The sequence below is a fragment of the Hippopotamus amphibius genome, chromosome 2, assembly GCF_030028045.1.
Source record: "Hippopotamus amphibius kiboko isolate mHipAmp2 chromosome 2, mHipAmp2.hap2, whole genome shotgun sequence".
NCBI classification, from domain to species: domain Eukaryota; kingdom Metazoa; phylum Chordata; class Mammalia; order Artiodactyla; family Hippopotamidae; genus Hippopotamus; species Hippopotamus amphibius.
In genome coordinates, this window is record NC_080187.1 from 45,337,111 (window position 1) to 45,360,507 (window position 23,397).

General features: G+C 38.7%; 1 protein-coding gene across 3 annotated transcripts in view; it reads right to left on the reverse strand.

Moving 5' to 3' along the window:
• The window catches only part of PCSK5 (proprotein convertase subtilisin/kexin type 5), a 453,108-nt gene that overhangs the window by 351,025 nt on the left and 78,686 nt on the right, over nucleotides 1-23,397 (reverse strand). For all 3 annotated transcript variants that reach the window (XM_057721743.1, XM_057721745.1, XM_057721744.1), the window contains exon 3: nucleotides 19,906-20,019. In XM_057721743.1, coding sequence (XP_057577726.1) covers nucleotides 19,906-20,019 — 114 coding nt within the window. The remainder of the gene's footprint in view (nucleotides 1-19,905; nucleotides 20,020-23,397) is intronic.

A 23,397-nucleotide genomic window follows, 5' to 3' on the forward strand; every position in this document is an offset into this window, starting at 1 on the left:
AAAGAAGTTGAATTCGAGTTGAAGAGATCCAAACAGCTGCTCATCTGCTGGGGCAGAAAAACCTACCACTTTCATTTCATTCAGCAACACCTTATTTTCAGTTAAAGGGAAGAAAGGGCACAGTGAACTATAAAGGGACAGATCACTGTACCCAAAAGACTAAAGCAAACAAGCAAAAACTACAGCTTCCTTTAGGAAGATGGGTTTAATCTATAAATTCTAAAGTTACTTTCTAGTGAGAAAGAGTCTGTGTTAGCTTAGAATGTTTTCAGTTAAAGGAAAAGCCCAATGAACCATAGTCAGAAAAGTTATTTAATTATCACTCAGGAAATCAGGAAGCTGGGATTCTGAGTTTGGTACAGTAGCTCAATAACATCATTAAGGAACCAGATTCTTTGTATTTGTTCAGCCACTAAGCTGACCTCGGTCCTCTGACAGTGCCTCTTGGTTGCAAGATAACTGCCATAGCTCCCCTTATTGTATCCCTCACCAGTGTCCCAAGTGGGAAGGAAGAAGTCACAAAAGGCTTTTCTTCACAAGAGAAAGAAGCCCCTCAGTATCAGCAGATGTTTACTTGACATACTTATACTAAAAAGCTGTTCACTATTTATCTGAAATTCAAATTTAATTGGGTGTTCTGTATTTTTATTTACTAAATCTGGCAGCCCTTAGTACTACCAGTCTAATAGAAGGTAACTTTGTAGAATGATAATAATTTGTCTCCTACTTTAACAAACTGCACCTCTGTTTCTTAGGGAAGAATTAAGATTGCTGTAGTAGGGATGAAAGAGAAGGAAATATGCAGTGTTCCCTTTTCTTCATATCCAAAATAGTTTCTGAAGTATCTAATCCTGGTTCCAACAGGGTAATGAAAACCACCTAAATCTCAATCTCTTCAAAAAACATATATAGCTCAAAACAGAAGAAAATATTAAAATACTGATAACACATATCTACATCATAACTAGAAAAAAAGAATATAAACCTCAAAGTACACATTAGGAGGAGAAAAACACTCAAATCCTGCAGAACCAGCTCTGGAGATGATGCCAGAGAAAAAAGTCAGGTGGAGACTGAGCAGAAGTAAAGAGGGAGCAGAATCCCAGTGGTGACAGAAAATACAAGGGTGAGTCAAAAATCATCCACACTCTGGCTGTAGAATTTATTTTGATTAACTTTTAGGAAAGACAAATACATCATTTTTCAACATAATCTCCTTGCTTTTCAATACACTTTGCCCATCTGTCAACAAGCTTTCATATTCCCTCATTAAAAAATGTTTTAGGTTGAGCTGTGAGCCATGAAGGCACCGTTGTCTTCACTTCTTCATCAGAAGTGAACCTTCGTCCTCATAGGGCTGCTTTCAGGGGACCAAACAGGTGAAAGTCCGATGGACCAAGATCAAGACTATAGGGAGGATGCTTTAACACCTCAAAACAAAGTTTTTGCAGAGTGTCGACAGTGTGGGCAGAAGTGTGCGGACGTGTATTGTCATGCAAGATCACAACACACTTGGATAGCAGTCCTCTGAGTTTAATCTGAAGTTTAGGCTTCAGCTCTTCAATATGCATCTCACTGTAAGGAACACTGTTGATTGTTGCATCTTTTTCCTGATAATGTTCCAATACTAGCCCTTGAGAACCCCAGAAAACTGTCACTTGTCTATTCGACAGAATCATTTCACATGCACGTTTAATCTTGTCATCAGCCGTGGATGTGGACAGGCGTCTGGCTCCCTCTCGATGGCTAACCCTTGTGCAAACTTCCTTGAACTTCTCCATCCATTTATACACACTTCTTCACAACAAAACACTTTCTCCATACTGTGCACGAAGTCTTCGGTAAACAACAGCACCAGGTACACCCTCAGACTACAAAAAAAGAATCACTGCATGCTACTGTTCCTTCCTGCAGATCACAAGTGGGGCATCCAGTTTTCCTCACACCGCAGTTACAAACAAACTGATGTAACACATTCACACCTGCACAACAGTGACTGGGGAGACAGTAGCCTTGAACAGAAAGTGCTGATGAGACAGTACGGCCAACAGAAGTTTTAAGATAACTGGAATGTGGATAATCTTTGACTTACTTTTGTAGATAAAATAACCACATAGTGCAAAGGAGCAGGGATTATGGGGGAAAGGGGGCAACTCAGAAGGAGTACTCCTTGAAGAAGTGATAGAGGAGATAAGAAAGATGAAAAATAGAAATGAAAAAGAAATAAAAAGAGAATCACAAAATCAGAAGACAAACTACCCTCCTTCAACTCCCTCCAAAAACACTGATGAAAACAAACTTTACAAGTGTATTGCTGAACTATGGAATTTATGAACAAGTCATCCAAACTCCCACAGCTTTCTACACACAACTGCTACTAAGAATCTAAGAAAATAAACCATCTCAAAGTGAGTGGAAACCAGTAGACAAACATCCATTCAACGTTTCTACAAGAACAAAGTATAAAGTGAATCAGAATATTCCAGTTTATAGAAATTCTGTTCAGAAATCTGCAACAGAACAAAACTGTAACACCATGCTTGAATCAAAATAAAATACACTAAAATAGAATCTGCAGATATGAAACTATAGCTTGAATAAAATATTTTAAAACATGTCTGGACAGGGGCTTCCCTGGTAGCACAGTGGTTAAGAACCCACCTGCCAATGCAGGGGATATGGGTTCGATCCCTAGTCCAGGAATATCCCACATGCCACAGAGCAACTAAACCCATGCACCACGATTGCTGAGCCAGCGCTCTAGAGCCTGTGAGCCACAACTAATGAGCCCATGTGCTGCAACTACTGAAGCCCACACGCCTAGAGCCCATGCTCCACAACAAGAGAAGCCACTGCGATGAGAAGCCTGTGCACCACAATGAAGAGTAGCCCCCACTCGCTGCAACTAGAGAAAGCCCATACGCAGTAATGAAGACCCAACACAACCAATAAATAAAAATAAATTTATTTAAAGAAATAAAAATAAAAAATAAAACATGTATGAACAGAAAAAAACAGAAAGATGTGAAATTAGAGTTGGCTAAATCTTGGAAATTAATCAAAGATCAAATTACATTGGAAATAAAAATGAAATTACGAACTGTCCAAGAGAGAATTGATTCAACTGAAAATATAATTAGGAGCATTGAGGAAAAACATAAATATACAGGGAAAAGAAAAAAAAAAGTAAAAGTCAAAAGGATCCGAGAGCAAGTAACTAATAAAGAAAATAGGCAAAGAAGATCCAATATGCTTATAACTGTGTCTAATTTTCAATAGTACATTTTAAAGAAAAAAATCTCCTGGGCCTCCAGATTAAAAAAAAAAAAAGTCACTTGCAAGGAAAGAAAAAATCAACCCCCAAAGTATCCTTCAAGTATCAAGGCTCTACAGTTATACAGTTAAGAACTCAGGGAATACTGCTCTTGCAAGCCCCTCCTAGGTGGTCTAACAGATGATGTGCTGCATCCAGGCAAGATATGACATGCAAAATAGCTGAGGGTATGCATGAAATATATTTAATTGTAAATCTAAGAATAAAAGCAAAGGTGGGAACAAAAATGGAAGAAGAATAAGTATATGCTATTTGTTCTGACAAAGTAGGAATAATGAACTTAAAATGGGGGGAGGGTAAAAGAAATAGAAATGGTAAAATAGAATAAGCTAATGAATATTCAGAGAGGTAAGAGTTAAAAGATATGGTTTAAAGTTGATAAACCAAATATAGAAGCCTAAGTGAGAAAAAAAGAAACTGAGAGGATTTAAGTTATTTTTAATAATCACTAAAATAACATATTATTTTATACATTTTTTATTTTTTACTCATTTTGTAATATATCTTATATATTATAATATAAACCTTCCCAAAAGTCAAAAGAAATTATTTTAAAAGAGCAAAAACAGACCATGTAATGAAACACAGTAAAAATAACACAATACAGGTAATATATAATATGACCATATGACAATAATATCACAGAATTGAGACTTTTTGGTCATATCTATAAATGTAAGTGAGCTTAAAAGTCTCCACTAAAAGCAAAATGCATTAAAACTGGCTCACAAGGCAGAATCTAACTCCTAAAATAGAGTGATTCAGATGTTCAAGAATCAACGGTTATGGTAATGCAAATGATATAAAAGCAGGCATTGTGATTCTGACTTCAGCTAAAATACACAGAAATACCATTTCTCACCTTTCTAACTAGCCAAAATGCAGCAACTGACAACAGGGCAAGGTGAGGGGATCAGGTCCTCTTAAGCATGGCTGCTGGGAATGTAAACTGTTCTAGTCCCCGCTGAAAGGGATTAGGCAAGATTTAATATTAAACTACATTTGCTTCTACCTTTTGACTGAGCAATTCCACAGCTAGGAATTTACTCTGAAAATACACCTCCAACAACACAAAAACATATGCACGAGGTTATTCAGTATGGAGTTATTTGCAAGAACAAAATAGTGAAAACAACCTAACTGCGCATTCACTGATATCTAGTCAAATAAATTATAGTAAGTCTACCATACACAGCTGTAAAAAATGAATAAGGATCTCTAAGAACTACCATGGAGTAATTTCCAGGGCATATTAAGTGATAAAAACAAAACAGAAAAAAATGCATTGATAGTAGTCTATGTATCTCACTTTGATATATATGTTTTACAAATCCAAAATAAAATTAAGTAATAAAATTAAATACATAATAATGGGGAAGGGAGCTCTAAAACTGAACAGAACAGAAACTAACTGTATATCAACAATGACATAATCATAGAGGAAAAAAGCATTTATTTAAGCAAGTTTTGAGTCAAGTAGCCTGACTGCATTGCCTCAGTGGGATATATTCTAAGAATAAAAAGAAATCTTGAATTTTACCAAAGTAAGCTTTGTGGTTGGTACTGGTATTGGTGTAGTCATTCCCATACATTTTTGTGTGTGCAGTAGTACATTTGTTGATATTGACAAGAACGAAGGTTCTCAATGAAGTGGGGAGGGGAGAGAAATATGAAATGGGCTAAGAAGAGGAAGAAGCCGTGCTATGGGATTAGAATTGAAGGTGACACCAGAAATTCTAGATATACATTCCTTGGCTCTGTCCACTGAAAAAGAGCCTACAACCAAGGACACCCTTACCACCAGAATCTTGACTCTTAAATATAATTCCTCAATAAAAGAAACCATCTACTTGGAGAAATGGCTATTTCTAGGTCTGAGGCAGAGAAAATACAAGGTGAACATTCTGTTGTGCCATGAAGGAGGAAGCACTAAGCACTAAAAAACAGATTGGGGTCTTCTCAAAAGGACTCCACAGTCAACTCGAAAAGTCACCCATTCACCACACTTGGGACAATTTAAGAACCAAAAAGCAAATAATGTCAGTAATGAATCACTACATTTTAAAAGAATACATGAGCTCATAATAATATTAAAAGGTAAGAGGGTGAAGAAGGGATTACAGAATTAGAAAATCATCACCTTGTGACCACTGATCAAATGATTAATTTAGGCAGACATCATCAACAGATGATAAAATCTTGGTGAAAAATTGAGAGGAAACAAGGTCATTCATGAGTCTCAAACTATTACCTCTCAAATTTCCTATCAATTAGAAAGCTAAAATGTACCTTTACAATGGAGAAATGTAGCAGATCCCTTAGCCAACCAAGGAAATAAATTTAACATCACCAAAAATGAAACTTCTAACATCACTTCCTAATATGAATCACTGAAAAAGGTATAATTTCATCTGGGAAGTTTCTGCACCAAAAAAGTTTTATCCCTCGAAAGTCCTGAAAAACCATCGAACAAATATTCAAATAACAAAGTGTGAGTTATCTTACAAACTACCAACCTGGACTCATCAAAATCATCAACATGAAAGACCACTCTTCACCACTCCCCACCCCCAGTAGGGAAACTTTTCCCAATGAAAGAAGATAAAAAAAGATGGAACAAATAATGTCAACGTAGGATTCTAGGTTCTGGATCAAAAGGCACAGATATATTAAAAATATTTTGTGACCATTGGGGAAATTTGAATATGGACAGTAAATTAAATAAGATCACTGTTAACCTTCTTAGAAGTAAGAATGGTACTTTGGTTATACAGAAAAATATCATTCTTAGGAGAGGCAGCCTGAAATATTTAAGGGTGTATTTTTACAATGTCTGCAACTTTCCTTCAAAATTCAGGGGGAAAATGTGTGTGTGTGCAAAGAGAGAGGGAATATTAATTTTTGTTTAATCCAGGTGAATGGAATGTATATGTTCCTACTATTCTTTCCATTTGTCTACAGATTTCAAATTTTTTAAAACAAAACACGGGGTAAAAACATTACAGGCACAATTTTAAAAAAAGAAATATCAAAATGTTAGGCCCCAAAGGGCACAGAACTTAGAGCTCATGACATAGTGACAGAATTCAAGATGATCCAGGGAGAGGCAGTTGCCATCTAGCCGCACCAGGAGCCAAGTGGAAGCCAAGTCAGCACCTACAGACCACCCACCACCCTGTCCACAGACACTGCACAGTGCCCTTGCTGAGGCGGCAAGCCAGCTGTCTCTTCTTCAAGGCTCTTTGGTGAGGGCTTCTCAACAGCTGCCTGCACTCACTCTGCCAAGGAACCTGCATGACAAGGAGGCTCACCCACACCCCCAAGACTTCCTTTGGGGTGGGGCAACCTCCTTTCCTGAGCCTCAAGCTGTTCTGTGGACTCTAGCTACCTCTTACTCACTACTCACTCTCCTTTGAAATCACTTTGTCCCAGAGGTATCTGACAAGGCAGATGAGGCTTAGTGGTGAGAAAACAAGAACAGACTAGGGAAGGAAGTGAGGAGAGATGGAAAAGAAGGTGTGAACCCCAAGAATTTTTCTCAGCATACCAAAGCAAAGGCTCTTATTTTTTTCCTGTTAGATTTCAGCTAGAAACTACAGATGGCTATCTCCCAATCATGAACAGAAAGCTTGTTTGAGAACAAAACCAGCTATTGCAGAGATGAGAGCTACCTTGAGTGGCAGAAAGAATTGGGTTCCTGGAGACCTGCTGTATGTACCTCCTGGATCAAGTCAGGCATGCCCATCTGGAGTTACATGAGCCAATAAATCCCCTCCCTTCTCCTGCTACTTTTCCTTCCCTCACCTTGGGCTGAATTTTCTGATCACTTAAACAATCTCAATTGAAAACAACATTTCATTTACAAATGTATTCTCTTGGACAAATAGAGAAACTATTTGTTTCCATTTACATCCCCCTCTCATCAATTCCAAAGTATATTAGCATAATAAAGGCTCTGAGAAGTCCTACAATAAAGAAACCTTTTTATATTTGTGCAAAGCAGTATGTTCCAAACCATTTGACTTTGGAGATGCCTGTGAACAATCCTTAGATGCTGTGTTGCATGGGAAACAATTTTTGTAAAAACTGTGCGGAAATTATTCATTTGCCTGCAAAGAAATCTTGTCATGTAACATCATTTAACTTCAAAATCACTTTAATTTCCACGTTAAGAATTTGAGGTCCAGGTAATCAAACCAAAGATTACAACTCAACATCAAAATGCTTAAATATACTGTTAGACATTACAGAAAGTTAGCCATTTTCCAGCTTGCCTATGACATAATCTTTTCATATTCGTATCCCCAGCAGGTTGAATTATGCCTGATACATGGGAGGAGCTCAATACATGTTGTTGAATAAATAAAATCATTACCAATTTACTTTTTTCTGTGGGAATTACATTCCCTGTTGCTTTCCTTCACTTTCCCTCCTATTACACACTGAATTAATGCTTTTATTGAGCATTCTGTGGTAATTCCTAGTTCTTAAGTCCTGGGAGGATAGAACTAATTCAATGCTCATTAGTGTGTAAAACTAGTTTGAATGATTTGCTCACTGCACATTTCTTTTACTTGTCCAGAGTGTATCAGGTTTGATCATTATGGATCTCCTTAATCTTTCATTATCTTGGACAAACTTCCACAATTAGAAATGTTTCTAGTCCTGCTTTGACTCATCTTCCAAAGCAATAAAGAATGACAAGTTTATCATGCTCTTTTCTAAAGTAGCCACATTAGGAGAAATAATCATATCTTATTGCACATAGACTGGTGGAGTTAATTTCATCCCTTCAAAATAGAACATTACTCTCCAGGCATCAGATTGCTGGAACAGATGATTTTGCTCCGCTCCATCTATATCTACACAAGCTACAGCAACATACGTCTCTGTAATGTCTTCTACCCTTCCAACAAAAATGCAGAATGTGAAATAACCTAAAACATGCTGACAAAAAAATAACTATGATGGTAGAATAGACTTAAAACCACGTAATATGTAACATAAAGTTTTATTCTTGAGGAACTGAGGATGGTTAATCTTGAGAAGATTCTGAATCAGCATGAGAGCCACTTAAAATTTTCATAGAAAGAGAAATATTCTGAAGTAATTTCAAACAAGTAATTTGACCATGCAACATGTGTGCAGTTTTAATTGTTTGTAGTGACCATAGTGCTGGTGGTAGTATTGTTAATCTGAGATACTGTCACATATAGTGTAAGATAAAACCAAAGAGAAATTCTGTTGGCATCACTGAGAACAGGATTTTCGCATGGGAAAAGATACAGATGTGAGACTGATGAGGGTAAATAAACTCTACAGAATTTATTTTAAATTGGAAATATCTGTATAAGCTCATGGTATATTTTATACATAAAAATGCATATTTCCAACTCTGTTCAATAAAAAGGCCTAAAGAATAACCCAAAAGTAATGAGAGTCTCAGTATTCATATTGCAGTCTTTCAATATCAATTTCAAAAAAAAAAAAAAAAAGGGAACTAGGGGTTGATTCCATGTCTGGAACAGACAGTATGCATGATGAGTATGGAATAGCCTGTCATGCCAGGAAAGAAAGGCTACTGAAGTCGTGTCAAAAGACCTAAGAGATAAATTGAATGGGTTCTCACTGACCAAAGGTGGGTCAATTTAAGTGAGAATAAGATAACTTCAATGATATAAAACACATCAATACATCAAATATATTTAAATCCATGAATTTGTACTGAAGCTAGGAAAGAAAAATGTCATTGGTGGATTTCAGTGAATGCTAGGGAAGTAATAAGCCCTAGTAAATAACCCCTTTCCTGTAGTAACTGTACCTCATTGTACCAAGATATTGATGAGAAATTTCTATTAAAATATTTCTGCCAATAAATGAACAAGGAATTATAGAAAGAGAAGATTATGATTTTGCAAATCCCAGTGAATAATTAAAGGATCTATACAATGGTAGCTGTTAATACCACAGAGTGACAAGCAGCTTTGTTGTACCTCCTGATGGAAATACACACACCAACTAGAGAGTAAGTAGGCACACACTCACCGAAAAGAAAATTGAACTTGAATCTGATCAAGCCTTTAGCTTTTACTACCTACCAATTTTTCAATAATACTGGGAATAGACTGTGCTAAATGACCCCATAAGAATGCAGTTAGCAAAACCTAGACCACACGAAGCTCTAAATAACCTAGATTCTTCAATCGAACATTTTCAAAGGAAAAAATAAAAATGATCTATAGAATAAAAGAGATTGAAGAGATATACCAATCAATCAATGTCTGAGACTTCTTTGGATCTTGACTCAAATTACAAAGAAACGATCATGAGCCAATAGGGAAAATTTGAAAATTCACTGGCTATTTGATAATATAAAGAAATTAGCATTAATTTTTACATGTGAAAATTACATTATGGTTTTCTTGTTAATTTTTTTCCTTATCTTATAGAGGCACATATTACAATATTCACGGGTGAAGTGAAATGAAATGTGTGAGTTGTCTTGAGATAATCAGAGTGAGGGGGCAATAAAAGAATGGATACTGGCCTTGAGTTGGTAACTACTGAAGTCAGTGATGGGGGCCTGGGTGTTCTTTATATTTTTTTCTCTACTTTTGCTTTAAATTTTCAAAAAGTTTCTGTAATATTTGTAGTGAAAGCTGGTGAAATAGGGATCAGATGTGATTCTCAACCTGGAATCTAGACCATTGGGTATATGTGGAGTGACAGGGACATAAGTTTCTGATAAACTATAAGAAAGTGTTTTTGAACTGAATTGTTCATTATGGAAAGAAAGGGCTGTCTGAGTAGCGTACATTTCTGGTGACTGAAAATACACAAGGTGGGTACTGAGCATGAGCTGAGGGCTTCAAGTAAGTTATTTTTCAGGCCATCCCAGTTTGGTGGTCTGTGAGGGTGGGTTTTCTTTCCCCCAATATCCTCTTCTTAAAGACCACCTGATTCAAGGTGCTAATTGCAGAAACATACACAGCATTTGTTTCCGGATGGTCTGTGGATATGATACAGAAGAGCCTGGGCTACAGAGCACAGGCATGAAAGCAAAATGAGAATGGGCATATGAAACATTTCAGCAGAATAGGAATGATCTAAAAAAAAAAAATGTATACCTGCTATGTTTAACCTACTACTGTTAAGAGTCCTGCTGAACTTCTTTGAGTTCACTAAAAGATAAGGGTGGTTTCTCTATCACTAGGTAACAAACCCAAACATCAAGTTTTTAAGACACTAATTTAACTTTCAGGAAACCACGTAAAGAGATCATTAGGAGAACACAATCCTATGCTACCTGGGCATAATTTTCTTTTCTTTGCTTCAGACCTGCTAATTTGGTAAGTCTGGATCAAAACTTCTATCCTGCTAGGCTTTTTACAAGAGACAAAATTCACCTCACTGGAAAACTAAAAGAGAAAAGAAAGCCCCCACAAAGCTACAGTTCTTCCAAGTAGTCTTTAAGATTATTCTGTAAGTTTTGCACTAAATATTTGAATAGACACCATCCAAACTGACTAGGTTTTTCTTTTTTTTTCCTAGCTTAAAGGAAGCAATTAGGTTCCTTATCAGGTTCTTCTCCTTTTAATCAAGGAAAGAATAATCAGTGAATACAGTTTGTACTCTGTCCACATCCTCTATCGTCAAGAATAGCATCTCTGCATTATGAACCCAATTTGATTCTGACCTATGCAATTAAGTAATCAAATCCTACCTCTGGAATTTATAGTTTTATTCTACTTGTCTCAGTATAATTTGACTTCACCTGGTATGGAGCAGCTCGTGGTGCCCAGATCATTTGCATATTGGATTATCTATCGCTAGCCTAGAATCCCACAACTGTGGCTGAGATAGTCTACCAAGGACTTTTTTTTACATTTGAGAAACTGGAAAAATCACACTGAAGTGCATGTGCGCTCTATTTGATGATGATTATTACTTTCTCCTCCTCAGGCAATTTAGGCATTTTCTTCTTTCTGATTCTTCTCATCACTGGATTGCTAAGAATTATTTTTTTACTCCATTATTTTCCCAGCCACGTTCACTGCCAACCAAAATTAAGAAAAAAAACAGCATTCTAGATGCCTCCATCTCGGATAACTTCAGAATTTGAATTCTCAACCTAGGACACTCGAAGGCACCAACATCTTTCAGGATGAGCCAAACTCAGTTCTGTGAATCTGGAAAATGATGAAGTCTAAATGACCAACTCTCTCCTCACTTCACATCCACAAACATTCATGGAGTACTTACTAAGAGAACTCTACTTATTGGCAGAGAAATGTGTTAAAATCAACCAAACATGTGACTTGATCACTAGAACTAATCCCAATACTGGGTGAAAAGTAAAGAGAAATAAGGAATTCAGAGAAACTATGATAAAAGAACTTGAATCAACACGTTAAGAAGACAACCACAGATTAAGTGAGCTCAAGGGTCAATGCTATCTGCTCTCCAACAGAAAATGAGTTACTAATTAAAGAAAAATCTTACTAAAATCTTGATAAAAACAACTTTGTTTCTGTTAACAGACCCTTCATCATGTTAGAGTCAGGCCCAAAGGGCCAGGCTACAGACATACTTTTACTCTTTGAAAGTAAAGCTGAAAAGATAAACTACCAGTATGGAATAAGTTGTGTCTTGCTCAAGGAAATTAATAAAGGTTGTAATAATTTGCAGCAGGCAAGAATGAATATTATCTGAAGTGATTTTTTACTGGCCTCTTTTAGAAGCACTTTGACTAGTTAATTATAGGTTAACTTAATACCTCTAATACACTGACTTCCATCACAACCATCACATGGGATAATGAAATCACATGAAATCATCACAATTTTCATGAGTTAATCAGCAAGTTCCAATTAGGGTTCTGCTATTGGTACCCTCAGTGGACTCCCATCAACGGATTAGACAAACTGACTATAATCACCCTAACCTCTGCCCATAAAATGCTCCACTTACTCTTCTTTAAAGAAAGCATTGTTTACTATTTTATCCTTGGTGTCAAAGACACTGTAAGTGCCGGGAAAAAATAAATATCTGCTAAATATGAATGAATGAATGAATGAATATCTGCCTCATAGGAACTTTCATTCAGTTGAGATTTCCAGGCTGCAAAACACATATGGACTTAAACTTAGGATTCAAGTTTGCTTTTTCTTGGCATTATCACTTACAATATTTTTCTTTGGTGTTAATTTATTCATTCAGTGAACACAAAGTTTTAATAAAGGAAGAGCATTATTCTAACTTAGCCACTCATGTGTTTGGCTCCCCAAATACCCTTGGCAAGCATCTGGGAACTTGGGTTTGGGGAAGGTTCTCACCATTTCTTCATAAGTATGTCTCACTGTGTCTAAACTGGTTACATAAACAACATGGTTTGTGCTAAATGTCTCTGAGAGTATGGAATCTGGGTACATGGAAGGTACCAGGTACGTATATGACCAACCCCCGGTAAAAACCCTGAGCACCGAGTCCCTCACAAGCATTTCACACACGTCACAATGGATGCTGGAGGAATGAAATGCTTTGCGTGTGACTCCACTGAGAGAAGTCTCTTGGAAGCTTAAGCCTGGTTTCCCCTGGACTTCGTCCCATGTGGCTTTTCATTTTGCTGATTTCACACTGTATCCTTTCACTGAAATAAATCATAGCTGTATGAGTCTATGCTGAATCATGTGACTCCTCCCAGTGAATCATCAAATCTGGGGATGGTCTTGGGGACCCCAACAAGGGGACACACTGAGACTGAAGTAGTAATGAAACAAAAGCACGGGCAATAGCAGTCAGGAACTCATGCGGTGGGTCTGAGCTGTTAATCAAGACCTGGGCCTACTGGTGTGTGTCTCCCTAAGACTCAACTCTCCAGTTCAACTTGCCATTCCTGCTTGAACCTAGAGGAGGTTCAAGCCAGAATGAGCTCAAGAAAGCTTCTAGTCCAGATTCCTCATCTTTTCAGATGCGCTAAGGTTGAGAGTGCTAAAATACCTTTCCACAGGACACAGAGCTAGTTCAAAGCAAACACTAGTCCACCAACACCACACCTCAACCTCCAGTGGTTCTGACCAGGAAATCACTTGCTCCCTGGCTGGAGCCTGTCCTTTCTCAGAAGGCCTCCTGCTTTGCATCCAGATGGGCCACACGGTTGCAGATTTACACCATGCTGCATTTTCAATTAAAACAGCTAAATGGGGTATTGTAAAAGGATGATTCCAAGCTGCCAGGACAATAATGCCACAAACTGCACCAGATTTTATTAGAGTCAAATGACAGTAGAAGTCATTAGGAAAATGTGTGCCAACCACAGAAACAGCAATGCCTCACACTCTTGGAGAACTGAATACCATCCAGTTGGCGGCTTACAATCATTTTTCACAATTACTATCCTAGAGAGTTCATAGTTTTTGGCAGATATGCCTCACACACACAGCCGAACTCAGCTAATTTTCACTCTGCTGATCGACAAATACAATTTTTTTTCCTCCAAAAAACCACCCAGAGAGCTTTCATGAAATTTGAGGTAGTGCATCAAAAAGTGAGCCCATTTGTTAAATTCTGGCTTTCAAAAAATGCATATTAAGTAGGCCACCCAATATTCATCACAAAAAATTCTGTGTTAAGAATACCAGTCATACTCACTACTATAGTCTGAGAGTCAAATAGCAAGATTTCACAAGGCCTTCTTTACTTTTCTCTCTTTGGAATTGAGCTGGCCTTCCATAAGGCAGGGAAAAAAATTTTTTTCTTTACTATGGGCTTCTCCAAAATCAGTATTAGTTCTTAACAGTTAGACAAGAAATACTGTACAATGTTACAACACGTTCCTAAGGCAATAAAATATTTACATGACTAAAGGAATGAAAGAGCCATTCCTTTAAACTTATATTTTCCTCCAAGTTTCATTTCCAGTTGCCTTCTTGGGACTCTTCGTCAAGAGCCTGAGTACAAATTTCATGTATGAATGTGTTTTAGGATGACTTCAGAAAATATAAAATCTGCTATAAATTGAGTAATCTCTCCCACAAAGCAAAACATCCTGCCAACTAAAGGGAACTCCCCTCACCGCCCCATATTTCAAATGCAGCATCTGCCACAACTCTGTAAGGGATGAAGGGACACCATTAGGGACTCACAGGGGGTTCAACTGCATAGATAATGTTCTATTCCTTAGATTAGAGGTGGGTGGACTGGCATTTGTGGTATTCTTTCAAATTTTCATATGTCTTAAAATATTTTTTAACAATTTAAAAAAATTTAACTCCCTGAATTTGCTCATTTGGCATTCTCAGACCCTTGAGAAGGCATCTTACTTAGCCTTGCTATCTCTGGAGTCAAACTGAATTTTCTTCAGGGGGTTGAAATGGTCCACTATACCAGCTGGGTACATTGAAACCATTTCTATTACACCGAATTCCCAAAGACTTGGCGAAATCTTCACCTTTCCTATCAGATATCCTTTGTCTGTGGAACACCTTGAAAGACCATATAAGCCAAGGGTACTTTCCCATCAGTGCAAGCAAAGTGAAAATATCTTCTTATATTAATGCTGCCAGCTTCCCAAATAGAAAATTTTGTAAGAAAAAGGTATAAGATCAAGAGAAACAAGTTAAATTGACCAAGTGCACTTTAAAGTGTTTCACATAAGTTTTTTAAAAGCCCTTCTTCCTCCAACTGATCATGGGAAGATGGGGGCCAACTGTGTTCACATAAACCTCCTATTGAAAATATGATAAAGCATGGAGATCTCAAAGTGGTCCTGAGAGTCAAATGGCATCGACGTCAATTGGGAACTTATTAGAAATGCAAATTCTCAAATCTCCACTGCGGGGGCGTGAGAGGGGTGGGCAGCCATCCCTCCAGGTGATTCTAAGGCCAGCTAGTATGACGTCCAGGGACACAGAAGTTGGAAGTCTAGCCTCTAGAATCAGAGGCACTGGGTTTGAATACCAAGATCTGCCCCTGGTAAAGAGTTGACTTCGGACATTTACTTACCTCTTCTCTGCTTTAATTTCCTCAGCGTAAAAGGAAGACAATTACAGTACCCAGCTCACTGGAAACTGGCAATAATATCATACATTTGAAAGTCTGGTAAAATATTTGACAAAGACCCAATAAACATGAGCAATTATTTTCTCTAGTGTGAAGATGATGACAGATATCCAGTTTACTCACCTATTATGTGATTAGCATTTACTGAACATTTAACACAGACGTGGGCAGTAAATAACTCAGGATGCCTAGTTGCATGCTAAAATCACCAGGGAATTCTGATGAAATCCCACTGCCTGAGCCCTCCTCTATACCAAAAATAACAACCTCTGATACAGGGAGCCAAGCCTGGATATGTTTTAAAAACTACTCACGATATTTTAATGGAAGAAACAAATCTACAAGCAAAAATGACAACCCAAAGCCCATGAAGCTGAGTGTATGCACAGAATCCCAGAGAAACTTTTAGGGAGAAGTCATTGGCCCAGCGAACTTTCATTGGCACTTATACATTCCTCTCCTGCTTTACTGATCTTCCTAGGAAGCACAAATCATGTTTTCCAAAATCCCCAGTGCTTGTTCCCATGAGATTCTGCAGTCTGTCAATGCAATGAGAAGCAAGCTCTGTTTCTATGACTGGACCCTCCCAACCCCTGGAAGCCCGAGCACAGTGTTTCAGGTCAGGGGAGTAATTAGACAGCCATCGACTCCATAACAAACTCTTCTAAGTGTACCTTTCCCTGAATATACTGCCCAAGCCTCAAGGCTAGACATAATGGTTTCAGATACCAGTTTCCAAGGGGAGGAGCGACAGGGGCAAAGCTTTTAAATTAATTAAAAGAGACACTCAGGCACACTTCATGCCATTCTTTAATCTCCATTCTCCTGTGATAAATATAGACTGACAGGACCAGGCCTAGGCTAACGAGCTGAAGGCAGGACCCCATGGAGGCTCGCCAAGCAGCCCTCAAAAACACTGCAGCAGCACCGAGGGCTCAAAAAAAGGAAGAAGGAAATCAGCACCTTGCCTCAACTGTGTCACTGACGTGTCACCAGAGTGCTCTGAAGGATGCCCACTGCACATGCAATCACACCCTCCCTCAACTAGTAGCAATTAGAACAACAGATAGAAAGAAAACAGCATCTATTGTAATTAAAAAAAGAATAATAATAATTATAATTTATTAAGAGTTTTCTAGTGTCAGGCACTGTGCTAAAGGCTTCTTGTGCAGTATTTCATTTCACTATGTAACCAGCTTCCCAAGCATCCTCGCCTCCTAGTATACACACCCTTGTGTAGTCCCCGCACCCAGTGAATCAGAGTTCATACGTGTGGCCAACAGAAAATCACAGAAGTAACTGTGACTTCTCAGGTTAGATCGTAAGAGACATCACCACTTCTGACACAATCTCTTGAATCACTTACTTTGCAGGAAGATGGAGCCACGTCAAGTGGACACTCAAACAGCCCCATGGTGAGGCCCACATGGAGAGGAACCAGCCATGTGACTAGGCCACCTTAGAAGTGGACCCTCCAGCTCCAGGCATGCCTTTGAGTCTTCCAGTTGAAGCCCCAGACATCACAGAACAGAAAAGTCATCACCACTGGACCCTGTCTGAATACCTGACCCACAGAACCCAGGAGATCATTGTCTGAAAAACTAAGTTCTGTGATTTGTTATGCAGCAATAGCTAACTCATACATAAGAGCTAGATACTCAATTTATAGTTGATGAGAGTTTAAGTGATTCACTCATGGGTGTAGTAAGTGAAGCGATGGGGATTTGAATCCATGTTTGCAGATTTGAATTTCTGACTCCAATTCTGTCACTACTCCTGACACACAAACATATGGTGTGTAACCTCCTTCCTACCCCTTTCATTAAAGGGGAAAGTATGTATTTAATAGGAAGTTTTGAAGCACTTTGTCCCCAAGATACGATGCTCATCCCACATGGCACTCACCATTTTACCTTGTATGTTAGCCATTTCTTCATGGATAGATTAGAAGTTCCTGGAGGACTGGAGTAGTGTCTTCCTTACAATAGTGCTTGTAACTAGTATTGATGGAAGGGTGGGGATAGGATGCCACATTCATCTTGTGGACTCCCATCAACCTGACTGGTTGGCATCTCTGCTCCACCACTTTCAGGCTGGGTGATCTTAGGCAAATGGCCTAAATTTTATCAGCCTCAGATACCTCACTCGTATAACACAGGGCCAATATTAACACGCATTTTTGTTTGAACCAGCACAAATTGAAGTATGAGCACATCGCCTGGCACGTGGTAAGTGCTCAATGGATGTTACCTATTTGAATTACTATCATCAAATATGTGTTGAAAAACAGCCAACATTTTAAATGGCCAAAACAAAAGCTCTTTCCTCTCAGCCTTTCCTCATATCAAAAGAGAATTACCAAAGAAATGGCAGTGGTCCTTGGGAGGCACTGAAACCTTCGAAGTCACCTTTGGCCATGGCTCCTAGGACAGCCCAACCTGCTCTGCTGGAGTGATGAGAGGGCCGGGGAAAGCTGCTATATGTTTCCACTCTCCAGCAGGACATGCGCAGACAGCAATTTGGTTCTTTCTTGCAAAAAGAAACGTAAGGCAAAGGGGTCTCACTCCCCCTGGCCTTATAAACAGAGGTGTAGGAGGATCTTGCTTCCATCCTATCTCTTAATCCCATTACATCCTTATCGTCTTGTCAGCATAGACAAAGCTCCTTAGCTCCTGCCAACACTCCCTCCAATGCCTTCCCTTGTGGTTCACTCTTTCTTGGTCTTGGAGCTAATAAGCTGTCAAGTGTCTTACTGTCCCCTCAGGTGATTTCTGCTAAGATGCTGTTTAGTCCCACCTCCCTTTGAACTTAGCTTTATGGCTCCTTTTTTTTTTCCTTATGCATGAAAGAGTTTTCTGTGTAAAATTCTGTTAGGGGTCCAAAATCTTTCCACAACCTTCCACTTCTGGATAAGACTAAGAAAAGGGAAAGTGGGAGAAATGCCAGCCACATTCACCCATCTCCAAATAAGCACAAATTCCTAGTGTTGCTAGGTTAGATTCTCAGATGGGAGGATATAAGTGATCCCCTAACACACAAAGTAACAGAGGAGATTTAAAAATATAATAATAACTATGAAACAAAGTGTCAGGGCAAGAATGCCAGTAGTGGCAGAGGAAGGAAAAATACTGACAGATGAGGACATGGGAGACATGGAACAGTCAGCCTTGGGCGTGGGTTCTGAGGGATGCAGAATCCTGACCCGAGGAGGTGGGGAAGGACAGAAGACCACTCCGGGCAGAAGGGAGGAAACCCAAGGAGGCAGAAAAGCATGAGACAAGTATGTGGAATGCAGTGGATTTGTAGAGAAGCAGGGTCAGGGACTGCAAAAAATAAGGTAGATTGGAGGAAATAACTCTGGCAACAATCTGCAATAAGGATTTTCAATAACGAGAAAAGTTAAGGTCTTTTTGCGAATTACAGAGCAAATTGGTGACATATGAATTTCATGATTAAGAATAAGTAACAGAATGTAATCAATTTCTCAGGGATCATGAACAAAAAACCCTAAGACTAGAGAAGTATACTTTCAGAGGAGGTGGCACCAAGTGAATTTCTTGATCAATCTTTCCAACATGTTATTTTTACTTCACTGCAAATTTTTGAATGAACCACTAAACTAGCTACAAGTCAAACACTTTTCAACTGTTTTTTTCCCCTAGTCTAATTTTAAAAATTGTTACCCAAAGTGAGAAGGCACATTTAGACAACTGAAGTCAGGAATCTTTACGTACCAGCGGAATCATTTCAGAGATTTCCAAGAGCCAGTATCCATTAACCAGACTGGTTTCAGGGTGGAGTAGATGTGTACCAGAGGTGAACGCAACTATTGCTAGGTCTCAGGGTGTCTGCTCTTAGTATATTTTTCTATCTTCTGGCCCAAACTTACAAAGCGACTACACAGAGTAAGATCTCAAACAGAAATACCTTCAGAATCAGAACTCCCTTCTTTCTCCTTAGAACCAGAGAGCTAAGTTCTAAAAAGATCTAGGGCTTCCCTGGTGGCACAGAGGTTAAGAATCTGCCTGTCAATGCAGGAGACATGGGTTTGATCCCTGGTCCGGGAAGATCCCACATGCTATGGAGCAACTAAGCCCGTGCACCACAACTACCGAGTCTGTGCTCTAGAGCCCGTGAGCCACAACTATTGAGCCCACATGCCACAACTACTAAAGTCTGCGCACCTAGAGCCCATGCTCTGCAACAAGAGAAGCCACCGCAATGAGAAGCCCATGCACCACAACAAAGAGTAGCTCCTGCTCACCGCAACTAGAGAAAGCCTGCATGCAGCAACAAAGACCCAACACAGCCAATAAATAAATAAATAAAATTTTCAAAAAAATTTAAAAAATAAAAAGCTCTAGAAAACATCACCAGCCATCAATCTCCAATAGTGGGTCTTGAAACAGGAAAACGTCCCTGGTCACTGTTTCTGCATCCTCCCAGTCCCAACAGATGTTCCCTGCACAACACAGAACAGGATGCCACGGTCCTGGGCCAGGCGAACTCACCATATACCACATGCTTGGCCACTTGGGATCATTGAAGTAAGTGGACTGGGCACGGCTGAAGTCATAATCCCTCTTGGTCCGTTTTTTCACCACTTGCTGTTGGATCCACTCCACCTGCCAAGAAGGACATTTGGTGAGTGTTCAAGTTCCATTAGGGTGAGCAAAACATAAATGACAGTCTGAAATATTTCCATCTTGAGTCAGTTTTGTTTAAGTCACAGGTTTCATTCTGGCAACTAGAATCTCTGAGTCCAGGAACATAGAGATTCCCTAGAAACCTGGTTCTATTTTATCTTTAATGCAGGTAGGCTTTATAGTCTTTTATGACAGATCATTCATATTTCTCAACAATATGCTCACCCCTTTAGCTTTTTCAGAAAGCATATTTTACTCCCAATTTATTGCAAATTGATAGTGTTAATTCTTAAAGCTAATTTATTCATCCTGACCTTACACTAAGGGCTAGAAAACTTCTTCTCTAAAGGTCCAGAGAATAAATATCTTTGGCTTTGCAGGTCACACAATCTCTGTTGTAACTACTCATTCTGCCATTGTAGCACCATAGACAGCACATAAATAAATGAGTGTGACCATGTTCCAATAAAACTCGACATATAAAAACAAGTGGGAGGCTGGATCTGGCCCACAGTCCAGTTTATATCAAAAATTTTAAATATTCTGGGATTTTACATTAAATTAAAAGAATCACCCTGGGATCAAATGCTCTAGGATCACAATTTTTTTTTTTAAATGGCTGTCTACAACAGTGGTGGAAAAGCACTATTTGGGTAATCAGAAAACCAAAACCCTAGACCTGTCTCTGGCACAAAATTGGAGAAGTCACTCAATTGCCTGAGCCATAGGTTCCCTGCCAGCTCCAAAATTCAAACCCTCTACATTTGAGAAAGTCTTAACATTTAATCACAATTAGTTTTTAAAAAAAAAAGCAACTGGGAGCTTTGAATTTAATACAGAATTGTAACCTAAATGGTATGGGTATGAACGGGGGTACTTTTAAAAACAGTTAATCATTATGGCATCATAAGAATAAGCATGTTTCATTTTTAACAGAACATCTCAAACGCAATATCAGCCCAGGTGACATTCTACAGTTTGTTCTTAAATTCTCTTTGTTTGATTTCTTCTGGCCATAGCTAATTTAGTCATAATACTCTAAAATATTCTCTTCCACCATGTCTCTCTACTCTCCACAAAGGAATTAAAAACTGGGGGGGGGGGGGGGGAGGCACAGCGGGGGAGGAAGACTTTGTAGTCCACTACAGTGAGACCGTACCCATTCATGCGATAAGGGTTTCAGAACCTCTCTTGCCTAATTCAAAGATTACTGGAGGAGAAGGAATACTAAAGGAGCGATTAACAAGCTCAAAATGCATAGCTATAAACAAGGTGCTAAGGCCAAAAGCCCAATTAATGAATGTCTATGATTCTCATATTGGGAAATATTATTCAACAAGAATACTGGTATGCAGGATGAATTTAAATAGTGAATTCCTAGTTATATCACTAACAAGGCAAACAGAATCACACCGCCTCCTAAAGAAGTGTAAGCTCTATTAATGATTGGGATCACAGCTAAGCATCATGTATGTACCTCCTCTGATAGGTAATTTAAGCAAAATTATCAGTACAGAGAAAAGTCAATAAACAAAAAATAATGTTTTGGAAAATGCAAGTTTTCTGTTCCTGTGTTAATTAATCTAGACCCAGAGACTCACGGGCACTGAATCATTCTACATCACACACACACACACACACACACTCACTCATGTGCACACTCGCTAAAAGGTATTACATGTTCTCTCTTTAAACTTTTGGTCAACAGTTGTCAGGGAGTCTAATAGAGATCTTATTTTTTCTTTACTTCAAGAGACTGCTGTTTAGAAATAACATTGAAACTAATGAGGCATTAAAAATGTGTGTAATTTTTTTTAATGAACACAGTAATTTTTAAAGTGACCATGTTTCTAAAAATACAGAACAAAACCAATTTCCTTCTCAAAGTGGAGCAGCAAGCATGAGCGTGCATGTATTTTGTCTATTTCCGGAAAACATTTTAATTTCTTTATTTCAAACGATCTTTCTAAGGAATGAGTTTCATAAAGTCATGTGTTCACTCCATAAGCAGTCAGTGCCTATTCAATACCACACACTGTGCTGGGAATATAAAGATGACTAAGAATAACCTTTGTCTTTGAAGGCCTGAGTTTTACCAAGGAATATTTAGCAAGAATTCTACAATTCTCCACTTCATAAAACTGTCCTTATCATCATGAATGACATCCAGTGCAGGACCTGTCACTATACAAATTAGACCATTTATGAAAATTTTGACCATGCAAATTACATTTATGATCCTTACAGTACTGTCTGTAAGACTTATCCCAATAAGGCTGAATGAGTTCATGTTTGCATGCTTTGTAAAAGAAGCCTGAAGATCTGCTGAGACCAAATGCTTTGCAAACTAATCGTATATTCGCAGAGGTCTTTCCTAAGACAGCCTCCATAAATCCTGCACTGCCAACATATATGGGTTCACAAATCAGCAGGTGTCAGATCTCTTCGTACGGACTCAATAAAGAGATGGCTTAAGCTCAGGACAAGTCTACAGTGGGATGGGGTGGATAACTGTCTCTACAATGACACTGTAAATATGTAATTCTCCCTATGCACACGTGTGCCTGCGCACCCCCCCCCCACACACACAAATGAACAAATGGGATAAGTATGTGAGAAAACCAAGTGACAGCCATTTTCCTAGATGAACTATAGGTACTAAAATAGAACAAAATACCTCACCAAACACCACCTCTTCTGTAATTTTACCAAACAAAAATGCTTAGTTACAGGGCTCGGTGGCTAGAAGGTAACACAGCAAGTTGGCATCTACATTTGTCTTTAAGTCACTCTGTCAGATCACAGGGCTGCAATACTCAAGAAAAGTACAGTTGGTTTTTTTTTTAGCGTCAGATACCATGTATTTTGCTTTGATGCTTCCCTACATTTTTGGGAAAGCGGGAAAAGCATCTCTTGAGTTGGAAGATTTCTATGACTGGAAAGACCATATTTATATTTTTAAACCATTATCCATATGCCTGTCCTTGAGACCTTTAAAAGAAAGCTCAGAGGTAATGCATTATACAGATTTCACTTCTTGCCAAGAAGCCCAGTGTGAAGAAAAGCCACTTAGAAATTCATTTTCATAAAACTATGGTCAGCCAAGGAAAAAAGAAAAACTGTGGTTTTCCTCACTGGGGAACTTCTAAAAGTTCTATTTCCTATGTATTATGGATCTACATTTAAGCCAGAGTATAAAAACCTTTAGACCTTTGAAATCATCAATCTAGCCTCCATTAATTTTGCCGCTTGCGTGGTACGTGGTGTTAAGGACACCCCCTCTACACACAGAGCTCACCTGCCTACATAGTTCACATGCACGGTGGGCATTTGCCACTTCAGAATCTTTGTCTAAAC